The 13,698-nt window shown below is 43.7% G+C and overlaps 1 protein-coding gene across 1 annotated transcript in view; it reads left to right on the top strand.

Moving 5' to 3' along the window:
* Window positions 1-13,698, top strand: part of ZNF618 (zinc finger protein 618) — a 92,598-nt gene that overhangs the window by 53,411 nt on the left and 25,489 nt on the right. The window contains exons 3-8 of the mRNA XM_044664091.1: window positions 2,851-2,928; window positions 3,920-3,958; window positions 7,755-7,844; window positions 8,701-8,736; window positions 8,834-8,911; window positions 9,715-9,804. Of these exons, the coding sequence (XP_044520026.1) occupies window positions 2,851-2,928; window positions 3,920-3,958; window positions 7,755-7,844; window positions 8,701-8,736; window positions 8,834-8,911; window positions 9,715-9,804 (411 nt within the window). The remainder of the gene's footprint in view (window positions 1-2,850; window positions 2,929-3,919; window positions 3,959-7,754; window positions 7,845-8,700; window positions 8,737-8,833; window positions 8,912-9,714; window positions 9,805-13,698) is intronic.

Raw genomic sequence — 13,698 nt, forward strand, 5'->3', positions numbered from 1 at the left:
CCCAATTGATAAATGGGCAAGGGACATGAATAGGCAATTTTCAGATAAAGAAATCAAAAGAATCAATAAGCACATGAGAAAGTGCTCTAAATCTCTATTAATTAGAGAAATGCAAATCAAAACAACTCTGAGGTATCACCTCACACCTAGCAGATTGGCTAAAATGATAGCAGGGGGAGTAATGAATGTTGGAGGGGATGTGGCAAAATTGGGAAATTAATGCATTGCTGGTGGAGTTGTGAACTGATCCAACTATTCTGGATGGCAATTTGGAATTATGCCCAAAGGGCTATAAAAGAATGCCTGCCCTTTGATCCAGCCATACCATTTTTGTGTTTGTACCCCAAAGAGATCATAGATAAACTGACTTGTACGAAAATATTTATAGCTGCGCTTTTTGTGGTGGCAACAAACTGGAAAGCGAGAGTATGCCCTTCAATTGGGGAATGGCTGAACAAACTGTGGTATATGCTGGTGATGGAATACTATTGTGCTCAAAGGAATAATAAACTGGAGGAATTCCATGTGAACTGGAAAGATCTCCAGGAATTGATGCAGAGTGAAAGGAGCTGAGCCAGAAGAACATTGTACACAGAGACTGATATACTGTGGTAAAATCGAATGTAATGGACATCTGTACTAGCAGCAATGCAATGACCCAGGACAGTTCTAAGGGATTTATGGAAAAGAACGCTACCCACATGCAGAAGAAGAACTACAGAGGAGGAAACAAAAGAAAAACAAATGCTTGAACACTTGGGTTGATGAGGACATGATTGAGGATGTAGACCCGAAAGGACCACACCAAAGCAGCTTTCAGTAATATGTAAATAAGTCTTGATTGATGACACATGTTAAAACCAGTGGAAATTCGAGTTAGCTATGGGGTAAGGGGGAGTTTGAGGGAGTGAAGGGGAAAGTAAAAACATGAATCATGTAACCATGGAAAATTTTTCTAAGAATAAAAAAATTAATTGAAAATGCATAGAAGATTAGTAGGAAATAAAGATGAATAGGAGAGTTCTGACTATAATATGTTGAATTTTTGTATACTTGGAGGGAGAAGCAAGCTGGACAGATTGGCAGCTGTGTGCACAAGCCATATGGAATTATTTATTTTATTTGATGGTTCTTAAGTTCAAAATGAGAGAGAGAGAGAGAGAGAGAGAGAGAGAGAGACAGAGAGAGAGAGAGAGACAGAGAGAGAGAGAGAGAGAGAGAGATTTCTTGTACCAGAAGGATTTGGAAAGGTTCTGTTTGTTACCTTATTTTTTTCCTTTTGGTTTTTGTGTGCAGTTTTATCTATGGAGAAAACTAGTTTAATATTTTCCTGACTCCTGGCAAATATATGTGCATGGCATTTGTAGCAAGGAGTCCCTTAGAAAGAACTTTTTGTTTTTCCCTAAATAGTGGGTATCTTTGGGGCCACAACATTAATAACAAATGATAATATTGTGCATTTTTACAGTTATTTTTTTGTTTCTTCTTTTCAGAGTGATTTCACATCTATTATAATTTTTAAAAATATTTTTTCCCAATTACATATAAAAATGACTTTTAACATTTGTTTTTTTTTTTTTTTAATTTGGAGTTCTAAATTCCCGCCCTCCCTGAGACAGCAAGAAAATTTTTATAAGAGTTTTAACTTTTCCATGTTACTCATATTATGAAAGAAAATATGGGACCCCCCCAAAGCCCCAAGACAAATACAGCAAAACAATTTTAAAGTATGCTTTGATCTTCATCAGTTATTTTTCTGAGATAGAGAGCATTTTTCGTCATAAATCCTTTGAAATTATCTTAGATCATTGTACTATATTGCTGAGAATGGTTAAGCCATTTACACTTGATCATCATACAATATTGCTGTTACTGTGTATAATTCTTCTGGTTCTGTTCATTTTAGTTTGCATCAATTTATGTATATTCTTCTAGGTTTTTCTAAAACCATCCTGGTCATCATTTCTTATAGCACAAAAATATTCTATCGCAATCATAACCCAACTTATTTAGCTATTCCCCAATTGATGGGCATCCCCTCAGGTTCCATTTCTTTGGCACCACAAAAATAACTGCATAAATATTTTTGCACATATAGGTTTTCTTTCTTTTCCTTTTGTTTGGATATCTTAGGGATACAGACTAGTAGTGATATTGCTAGTTTTATAGCCCTTTGGGTACAGTTCTAAATTGCTCCCTAGAATGGTTGAGTCAGTCTACAACTTCACAAACATCATGGTCCCAATTTTCCCACATCTCTGCTAACATTTGTCATTTTCCTTTTTGGTCATATTAGTATATGTGAGGCGGTTAGAGCAACTATCGTCTACTTTTATAGAAAGGGAACTGAAGCTAAGAGACTTGCCCAAGATCACATAGCTAGTTCATAATGGAGCCAGGACTAGAGATTCTTATATTCACAAAAGGAAATATAGCTTCAAATAACATGAGATGGGATCAGTTAAAAAAAAAAGGTTGAACCCCAGCAAGTTTACATGCATTTGTGTTTGGAGCATTAGGTACTCATCTTACCTGCAATTAGATTTGTATATGTTTGCCTCCCATTGTGGCCCTTGTTCCTTCTGGCTAGACTTGAAGAAGAGGCCAGCTAGGGGAGGCAGTCCCAGGCTGATGCTGACAAAAGTCCTCACCCACAAGTGGGTAACTGAGATTGAGTGTTCTTAAAGTTTGTTCATGTATTCTATGCCCAAGTGAGCAATGGAGTCTGGGGACTGCCTTGCCTGCCAGATTCCTGGACTAGGTCATTCTCTGTCATCTTCCTGCAGCTGGGCATGGCTTTTGGTGGCAGATAAAAAGGAATGACCTGTCCTTTCCTCTGCTGTTTTCCAGGGTCCTACGAGTGTGGAATATGTGGGAAGAAATACAAATATTATAACTGTTTCCAGACCCATGTGCGAGCACATCGAGGTAGGAAGCTTTTCTGTAGCTTTGGCTTTGGGCTCTGATTGGTGCAAGAAGGGAGGGGGTGGAGTGGGATGGGATGAGAAACTGGTTCCAGTATTTCCTTCTCCCCTTCTGCTTTCATCTCTCACCACCTCTCCTTCTGACCCTGCTCTGGCCTCATACTGGCTGCAAGCTGGGCAAAATAAACGTCTTGGAGCTTTGATTTCTATTTGGGAGAGGCTGTAGAGAATGCAGGGTCCCCTGAAATGGGGAGAAAAGAGCCTGCCCTGTTCTGAGACCTATAGAGGGTGATGCAGGTAGTGAACTGAGGAAACTCAAGGCTGTTGAGAGGGGGGGAGCCAGCTGACTGGCATCATGACCAGCAATCTGTCCAGCTTAACTGGTAACTGGTACAAATCCTGAATTTGTCAAAGTCTGCCTAGGATGCCCTCAGATTTCCCCTCTATGAGTGCCTGATTGGACTGACAGGCTAGTCTTTCTAGGTATGTTCTACTCATTGGATGCTTAAGTAATGCCAGTGGTCTCTGTGATTTTCTATTTCAGCTGCTTAACTGTATTGAAGCTCCCCGGGGGGCAGGACCCATGCTTCCTAGGTCAGAGTTCTTCCTGTCCATAATATACTCAATAAACATTTGATCCTCAGGGTGCCCCAAGGCCGGATTAGTAACATGGCTTTTTGGTGTTGTGCTTTCCTGCTAAGCTCATCCCTATATTTCACGGGAGAGATTCAGGCCTAGAGCCTCTGGGCAAGGACATTACCTGTGATTGAAGCAGGGAAGGAGATCAAGAGAGTCAGATTAGGACCATGGAAAGTGGTCTGATGGCAGTGGGAAAAGTGATCTGCTATCCCTTGTCAAAGCAGTGCCAGCCACACTCCCATGTGCCTCTTTCCTATGTCTCAAAAGCAGCTTTTCTAGTCTTCTGCTCCCTCTCACAGAGCAGAGTGTGCTCTCTACCTACATGAACTCATCTGTCATCCCCTCTTCTCTTACAGACACTGAAGCAGCCTCAGGTGAAGGAGCTTCCCAGGGCAGTAAGTATCTTGCTGTCTTCATGGGGAAGAGGGGGAGGGGCAGAGAGAAGACTGGGTCAGGGAATCCAAGTGAGGGTGGTTTTAGTGAAGGTGCTGGGTTCACCCTCTCCTTTCCTTGATTTGTATCCCTTGCTTTGGAAAGGGTAGTCTCAGGATTTAGACCTGCTTATGTGGAGAAAGTGGCTTCCTTTGGTTAAGTAATAGATTACAAAGAGCAATAGCCTTCCCTTTTGTGGTGGTATTTAGAAGGAAAAAGCACTGGACTTAGGGTTGGGGGGTTGCGGGAGGGGTGTGGAGGCCGAGATCCATGGCATCTCTTTAAGTCAAAGACCTGAAATATGCTGCTGTTTTTATTTTTATTTGCACCAGTTACACATAATAACAAATTTCCACATAAGTTTTCTGATCCAAATTGTCTCCCTTCCTTCTCCACTCCCAGAGCTGGCAAGCAACTGGATCTGAGTTATACATGTATTATCACGTAAAACGTATTTCCATGTTGTTCATTTTAGGTAATAAAATGATCTTATAAAACCAAAACCCCAAATAAACCAAGTCCAAGATCATGAACAAATGGTTTCCCCCCACTCTTGGCCTTTGTTTTTTCCTCTGCAGAATGAGAGGGTTGGGCCACCTGGTCTCCATGGTCCCTTCCAGCACTAAGTCACAGGAAGGTCTGCAGCCTGTCCTCTTGGAGCTCAGTGAGGGCACCTTCTCCTGTCCTCCTCAGCCTGCAGTTGTCCTCCCTTCTTTCAATAGCTCCCTTCTTTTCTTGTTCTGTTGATTTGCCTCTGCGTGTATTTAAAGAACTTTCCTATTTAATCTTTCCTTCCTTTGCTATTTTGGGTCACTGGTGCCTTTCCAGCCCTCCTCTCAATGGCCTGGTTTGTACGCCTCTTGGCTTCCTTTGTGTGGAAAGACTCTGGTTGCTGTGGTCTTTATGGCCAGGGATATTTTTACCTCCTCCATTGCTCTTCCCTCCCTCAGCTCAATGTTACTCATTTTTTCTGCCCATGCTTATTGTCCTTTTTCCCAGGACCTGCCCCCACTCAAGCAAATTACATGGGGCCAAGCAACTGCTGCCAGCTTCCTACCCAATCACCTTTACTGCAGAGGTGATCCAATGGTCTGGTCATGGAGTATGTTAGTTTTAGAGTAGAACCTTGCACTGTTAGGAAGGGAGAGAGGGAGATAGGAAGGAAGGAAGGTAGGAAGGAAGAGGGGAAAGAGGGAAAAAGGGAAGAAGGGAGAAAGAGAGGAATGGAGAGAGGGAAAGAGTCTGTCTTTCAACCTTTTATATAAAAGAAAATTTTGCCGTGGGTTGGATAAAAAGGTTGAGAAATCCCGAGGTTGCCAGGGAATACACAGAAGGAAGTGTTTTGTCCAGGGTCGTAGGTCTAGTTTGCAGCAGTATTTAAGACCTTTGGCTTTCATCATCACAAAGCAAACCTAGTTTCCATCCCCTCAGTGGGTTGCCACAGCCATAGCTGTTGGCTTCCAAGCTCAGAATATCAATCAGGATTGGGGCTATTGGCTCCCCACATATGGAACAATTAGTCTCTTCCCTAAGTGTTTGCTAAAGTATTTAAAGGGAAAGGCTGTAACTGTAATGCGCATATGAATAATGCACTCTCTGTTTTCAAGCTCAATTAATTAAGAGGCAGACAGTCTTTCCTGCAGAGAAAACCGCCTGGTCACCCGTAGCATTTGTGGTAGGTGGCAGGAGGGTGGCTTCGCCTGTGTTTGAGTTTGTGGTCACTGGCTATTCCCTGTGAACATTTGAGAGTAAGGGGACCCCTAAGAATAAGATCTCCTAATGAGGACCTGAAAGGGGCTACTTGAAGGAGAATCAGTAAATTTTAAGGAATCATCTAGTTCAAAACCTTCATTTTTGTAGATTAGGAAACTGAGACCCAGAGAGGAGAATTGACTGATGCAGAGATTAAAAGGAACTGGGATTATGACTTGAGTCTCCTAACCACTTTGTCATAGAGGCAGCTAGGTGGCTGGAGACAGGAGACCCAGAGCTCAAATCCAGCCTCAGATACTTACAAACTATGTGACCCTGGGCAAATCACTTTATCCTATTTGCCTCAATTTCCTCATCTGTAAAATAAACTGAAGAAAGAAATGGCAAACCCCTCTAGTATCTTTGCCAACAAAACCCTAAATGAGATCAAAAAGAGTACGTCACAGCTGAATCACAAAATCACTTGTCAAGTGTTCTTTTTTCTATCCCTTTATATTTTGCTTCCATTTCATGGATGAAAGGAAAGAAGCTAGGTAGAGGGGAAATGTTGGTGAATTAGTTTCCCCATCCTTTAGCTTCCCTTCAGACCCTGCTTGAGCCTCTCCCTCCACAAAAATCATGGAAACTTGGTTCTAGAGTGTTCTGTTTCCCTCTTCTGGGAAACCTTCCTGATCAGTTTGAGCTCCCATAGTTCCAAATAAACTTATAGCAACTGAAGTCTCTAATACATAATTCAGAACTGGATTCCAGGGTCTCTAATAATAACAACATCAACAATAAACTATTATTTATAGAGTGCTTTGATATTTGCAAAGCATTTTATAAATATTATTTTGTTTGATCTTAACAACAATCCTATGAGTTAGATTCTCTTCTTATCTTCATTTTACAGATGTGGGAACTGAGACAAACAGAGGTTAAATAACTTGTCCAGGAGCACTTTGCTGATAAGTTACTTAAGTGTCAGATTTGAACACAGGTCTTCCTGACTCCAGGTCCAATGCTCTGTCAGTTGACATTTAGCTGTCTCTGATTCGTTTCATATTTTTCCTTCATCATTTGTTGACTGTGAGTCTTGCTCTCCCCAAATAGGCTGTGAAGTCCATGAGGGTAGGAGAAGATCTGGGCTGGTAGTTGTCAGTTAAAAAAGAAAAGTAGCTCAGTAAATTCTTTTAGATTTAATTGCCTGTTCTTGCTTTTTCAATAGAGTTAAACAGCTGCTTAGGAGAGAATAGGATGCAGTAGTCAAAGGCCAGCACAACATGTAAGGAGAGTGATATCCTAATACTCAGTTCCCTAACACAATGGCCTGGGGACTCTTTCATGGGACTCCTAATTCAAGTAATGATGGGCATGGCTGAGGGCAGTAGTATCAAATTCAAATAGAAGGGGACAGCTAAACAATAACTAAAGACTTTTCGCAGGTTGCATATTGACTTAGAAAACCATATATTATCAGTGTTCTATCTGTATTTTTTATCTGTGTACTATCTGTATTTTTTTGGCTATTTTGTTAAATATTTCCCAATTACATTTTAATCTGGTTCAAACACACTCTAGAGTCCCAGGTTTGACACCTCTGTATAGGAAAAGGAATATTGGCCTTGGAGCTAGAGGACCTAGGTTTGAATTTTGGCTTTGTCCTGCTCCAGAACTTAGTTTCTCCGTCTATAAAATATTGACATTGGTTTAGTTCAGTGGTTCCCAAACTTTTTTGGCCTACTGCCCCCTTTCCAGAAAAAATATTACTTAGCGCCCCCTGACACATACTATCACCACCTCCTTACAGTTATTCACTGCCTCCAAATGCACCTGTGACCATCACTGCCCCACCCAGGATCGCTGCAGCACCCACTGGGGGAATCACTGGTTTAGTTGCTCTCTTAGGCCCTTTTTATCTCTGAAACCTATAGTCTCTCAGAATAACTAATATTACTAATATTTACCTGAGCCATTCCTGTCTGAGGTCAGCCAGCCTGCTGCTTTCATCCCTGAATGACCAAGAAGATTTTCACATTTCCTGTTTTCCCTCCACTGCTCCCACAGACAACTTTAGGTACACGTGTGATATTTGTGGAAAGAAATATAAATATTACAGCTGTTTTCAGGAGCACCGAGACCTGCATGCTGTGGATGGTGAGTCCTATTCCTGCTTTGGGGCTTCTCTGGAGATTATGAGATTGAACAGAAAGGATTTAGGACTGCCACTCCCCACCCCGCTTTCTTGTGCAGGGTAGCATGGGCTGTGGGCTACTCATAGCCTCTCTCCCTTGCATCCTCATAGAAAAGTTGGTTCCTAACAGGCTCTCTCCTCTCTTTACCTTTCTTCTTTTCTGTCTCCCTTCTCTCTTTTTCATTTTTTTCTCTTTCAGTGGGCTCAGTGGTTATTTCTTGAAACCATCTCTCCCCCTTCCTCCCTGCCCCATGACAGTTATTGAATCTTGACCTAGAACTCAGCCCTGGCTCCAGGCCAAGACACAAATGAAGATAGAAAAGACCCTTCTCCCTCTTGAGTGATGACCACAGATAAATTAAATAGTCCATTTGTTATGTCTGTGGGGTGCAAAGTGATGGAGTGCTTGGGACTTCTGGGCACATGCAAGGGGACTGTGAGTGTGATGCCCTCAGGAAGATCAGTGTGAGCCTGATGGGAGTGGCTTGAGAGCATCATCATACCCTGACCACAACTCCCCTGGGCCTAGTATATTGCCTATTGGGCTGAGTAATGGAGATGACTGTTGAGACGGGTCCTGGGGACGTGGTTTGGTGGTACTCTTTCTGCTGCTCTACTTCTCCTATCCCAGTTTTCTTGGCCTCTGTTTAGGTAGCTGAGTATTGCAAGCATGCTGAGGTTCCTAAGAACAGGTTGGTGGTGGTGCTGCAGGTCACTGGGATGAGGTCAGAGCTCTTTTCCTGGGATGAGCTAATAGCACTCACTTGCTTCCTTCCTTCCTTCCCTCTATTATTGCCGCCATCTCTTATCCGGGCTCAGTGTTTAGTGTCGAAGGAGCTCCAGAGAATCGGGCAGGTAAGTCCTAGGCCTCTTCTTCCCTTGTTCCTCCCCTCTCCTGTAACCAGGGACCCGGCCCTCCTTGGGAAGCTAAATGACATTTGTTCTCCTGCAGACCCTTTTGATCAATCCGTTGTGGCTACAGATGAAGTAAAGGAGGAGCCTCCAGAGCCATTCCAGAAAATCGGGCCAAGTATGCTCACTTGGGAGAGAGGGTTCAAGGGCACAGCAGGGGCTGGGTCCCTGTGGACATGGAGTTGTCCTGCCATCATCCAAAGACAATTCTGGGGCATATGGCATAAAAGCTATTAAAAGAGTTGTAGGGAGGGTGAAAGGGGCAAAGCAGGCTAACAGGGTTCAGTACTGGTTTGACTCAGGCCCAGGATCCCAAGGCTTAATTCCACTTCACATTTTCTCAGTCTGCAAACTGGGCTAGTCATCTTGCCAGTGTAAGGCATGGGCCAGTAGATGAAACAGTTGGGTTTCTTGTATGTAGTTATTATATTCTACCTCAGTTGTTTTCCTTATCTTCTATCTTCAAGTGATAAAAATGAAAGGGGGAAAGGGGAAGGAAAGAGAAAGAGAGGAGAAAAAAAATGTGAAATTTTATAAAGAGACCCAGCTTTTGGGATCTCATCACTTAGAAGTGTGGGAATGAAGGAAGAAAGGAAAGAATATATTTTATCAAGTGCTTACTGTGTAAATGACACAGTGCTAAGGACTATGGACGTACAAATACACACAAGCCAGACTGTCACTGCTCTCAAGGAGCTGACTCTAATGGGGCCAAACAGCACATGGTGCAGAGACCTGATTCCAAGACAAATAAAATTAAGTTTCTTCAATCAGAGGTTCTGGGAATGGAGGAGGTAAGGGCAATGGGCACAATGGCCAAAATGGAGGCAATATGACTTGGAGTCCCAGATTTTCCTTTAGAAGGGAGTTAATGCAGAAAAAGTGATGGCTCTCCCAACCTGTTTTTGTTCTTTTCCACAGAAACTGGTAATTACACCTGTGAATTTTGTGGCAAGCAGTATAAATACTACACCCCTTACCAAGAACATGTAGCCCTTCATGCCCCCATCAGTGAGTATCTGCTAAGGATGGCAGGTGGGTGGGCTAGTGGGGTATGGATCAGTGTTGTGGTCCTGGGCTGGGGATTCACGCTCACTGCCTGTCCCGGGGAGAAGAAATCAGCAAGAGCTTGGGAACGTGTGTTGGGTGGCACCTGCTGGTGGCTGAAGTGCCTAAGGTGAGAGGGCTTCTAGGGCCAGCTCTCAGCATCATCTACTCCTCCTAATTATGCATGTGTCATAGAGCCACCTTGTGGCAGGACGTTGCCATAGCCAGCAAGTTCCAGTGCTGTGACTTCTTAGCTGACCTGGAGCTCCAGCAGCATGGTACTGTGGGAAGAGCACTGGGTTTGAAGTCAGAGGACCTTGGTTCAAAGCCTGGATCTGCCACTTAACTCTCTATGAGACTGGGCAAATCTCTGGATTGATTTCAGTTTTCTCATCTGTAAAATGAGGAATTTGGACTAGATGAATTCTCAGATCCTTTCCATTATCTTATGATATGAGCTCTTTGCCTGGGAGGCTGAGTGGTTGAGGGGCCTTGGGGAAGGAGAACCTGGATTATGGGCTTTTCTCGGGCTTGAGGGGAGACAGTGACCACAGGACTTGTACACTCTGCCTGACCACCTCATTAGGTCTGACTCACTCTGCGGAGTGTGTCTTTTTCTCAGTTTGTTGGGTATCTTTAGCTGCCCAGCTAGTTAATAACATAGCCCCTAGAGTTCAAGTGCTATGGAGTAAAGGTGGCCAATAGTCCTTAATTCCTAAAAGCCCAAGTCTGGGCTGTTCTGTCCAGTGAGGTGACTTTGGAAGTCTCCTGGGATGATGTGCCTGGCAGCCTCTAGAAGAGGTCTCATAATATCTCAGAATTGAAAGGGGATCTTAGGAGTCATCTAGTCCAATCTTGTGCCCCCATGCAGGATATATCTCTGGCTCCTCCCAACCAGTGATCATTGCTTCTAGACCGTGTGGTGAAGGTGACTTGGCTCTCTGGCTAGGTTTATGGTGAGCCTTTAGGTTCTTAAGGTTTTCCTTTCTTTCCTCTCCTCCCCTTCTTCACAGAAACCTGAGCCACAGTGGGTACAGTGCAGAGGTAGGGTCATAGGCTCATAGATTTAGAGCTAACAGGAACCTTAGAAATTGCTAAATCTAACCCTCTCATTTTACAGTTGAGGAAATTTAGGTTTGTAGAAGTTAAGGGATTTGCCCAGGACTGCGCAGCTAGTATCTGAGAGAGGATCCAAAGACAGGTCTTCCTAATTCCAAACTCAGTGGCTTTTCGTCTGAAGCATTGCATAGCAGTGTGATATCCTAAATCCCTTTAAGTACCAGGCCTCTGGAACTTGTGCAATGGCTTCTCATTGAATGGAATAAGTGGGTAGTTTGTCTCAGTAGAAAGGACATTGATGGGCAAGCAGGGGCCCTGTGCTCATGTCCCATCCTCTACCTTGGTTGTCCCCTATCTTTGAGTAAGGCCCTTTTCTCTGCACTTCAGTTTTCACACATGTAAAATAAGGGATGATCTTTAAGATCTTTTCCTTCTCTTAACATTTTTGATTTCTTTTAATTCTCTCTGGCTTGTGTTTGATAGATTAGAATGGCTGATCCCCATAGTAGCCTCTTATTCATTAACCCAATGAATGTCATTGGGCTTGAAAAGTCCCTCTTTTCTCTTCCAAAGTGTGGGTTCTCATTGCGATGTTCTACCCTTTGGAGCTCTTGGACATTGACTAGTTCTAAATTTCTGTTTCTGACAAGTGTCCTGCATTAGATCTTTGTTCATCTTTCCACCTAGTACCAGATCCTCCTTGCTATTCTCAGGCAGGGCAACTCAGAGCATCTGGAGCCTTGCATTTGATGAGCTCTACTGGGCTTTCAGGCCTTGTTAACACAGTAAAGGTATACCCAGTTGTACTTGGGCATCTAGAATGTACCTCTCCTATGCAGATCATTGGGCAGGAGGTTCCTGGCTCTTTCTTCTAGAGCTTTGAGGAGATTGGCCCCCTAGTTGCCCCACCTTCCTTTCCTTTCCACATGTGCTAGCTCTAGACCCCTATGTGGGTAATACCATATAGGTATAGAGATGTTGGTGGGGATGGAGGAGTGTGTTACATCTTCTCCCTCTCCAGACTAGCCTTTCTTCTATGACAGAGTTGAGAACGAAAATTAGAGATGTTCAACTAGGATGAAATCTAACTTTCTTGGAGTATTGTTTTGTCTGCCATGATACCCTTGATAGGCTGGGGCCAGGAGCTGTGATCTAAAGGTAGTGAAACCATTTTCTTTGCCTTCCCTGGCAATGGATTCTCCAGACCAAGCCTGGGAGAAAGTGGAGACAGTTTCCCAAGAATTCCTAATTGTAAGCTTCAGATAAAAATCTTTTCCCTGGTCTGGATGGGCTACACCTGGGAGCCCTTAAGAAGATAGCAAACATGGGGCAGATGGATAGCTCAGTGGATTAAGAGCCAGGCCTAGAGACAGGAGATCCTGGGTTCAAATCTGGCCTCAGACATTTCCCAGCTGTGTGACCCAGGGCAAGTCACTTGACCCCCATTGCCTAGCCCTTACCACTCTTCTGTCTTGGAATCAATACTTTGTATTGATTCCAAGACAGAAGTTAAGAGTTTTAAAAAAAATAGCAAACAGAGGCTGTGCACAGAGTTGCGGGCCGTGGTAATCTGGGAATAGAAAGCCTGGGTCTCTCTGCAGAGGGTGCTGGATGAAGCCGAGAGATTTATAGAAAGAGTACTGGGTTTGCACTAGAGCAGTGATGGGCAAACTTTTAAAAGAGGGGGCCAAAGGAAAGGAAATGCTCATCTGTCAGTCTGTTTCTAAGGCAACTCTTTCGAAGTTTCATTGTACTGTATCCTACTCATTGTATTCGTCAGATTAGGAATAATGTCCGTGGCCAGATAGAACATTTCAGGGGGCTGCATCTGGGTGAGAGCTGTGGTTTGCTGATCACTGCACTAGAGGACTTCAGTTGGACACCCAGCTTACTATCTGTATGACCTTGGGCAAGACACTTGACTTCCTCATCTATGAAAGAGGGGGCTGGACCAGTGATGGCCTAAAGCCATGATGATGAGCCTACGGCACATGTGCCAGAGGGAGCTGCTCCCCTCCCCTTCTCCATCTTGCCTGAGGATATTCCTTTCTTCACCCGCCCCTCTGCCCAGGAGCCCAGTGGGAGTGCTTCTTTCTCTTCCCTGTCTAGGGTAAGGCAGGGGCTCACAGGTGATGTAAAGGTTGCAGTTTGGACACTTGGTCTCTAAAAGGTTCACCATCACTGGCCCAAGGCCACTTCTAAGTCCAAATCCTATGATTCCACACTCCCCCACTAGTCAGTCCTTTCTGCTATATTCATTTCTTGAGGGACTCATCCATTGCAACAATGGGTTTGTGTCTGTGACTCCTTTCTGATTTTTCCAAAAGGAGAAGGCAAAAGTCTATTGGTCAAGTTGTGCTTCAAATTCAGGGAAGGGAATGAGAGGAATGGATAGCACAGAGCCAAGGACCATGGGTGGCAAAGATGAAAGGGGTCATCTGGTGAGAATGGTACAGTAAACTAGCTTCTTTGTATATGTATATAAAGGCACCAATACTCATTTGTGCATATGTATCAGGACTCACTGGACAGAAGTGCACTGTACCTGTGTATCTCAGTATCCATTGGGCAGAGGTCATTTGTGTGTGCCATTACTTACTAGAAAGTAGGAATTGGCATATCATTCAGTGCCTGCTGGAAAAAAGATATCTGTCAGTGCCCAGAATTCAGAGGATATCTATCAGTATCAGTTTCCATGAAGAAGAAGGACATCTGTCCATACCCACTGGATAGAGGGCATCCAAGTATCAATCCCTACCAGTTAGTAAGCATAAGTATATGCCAGTGATTACCCAAAAG

This window comes from Gracilinanus agilis, chromosome 2 (genome assembly GCF_016433145.1).
Source record: "Gracilinanus agilis isolate LMUSP501 chromosome 2, AgileGrace, whole genome shotgun sequence".
Classification (NCBI taxonomy): domain Eukaryota; kingdom Metazoa; phylum Chordata; class Mammalia; order Didelphimorphia; family Didelphidae; genus Gracilinanus; species Gracilinanus agilis.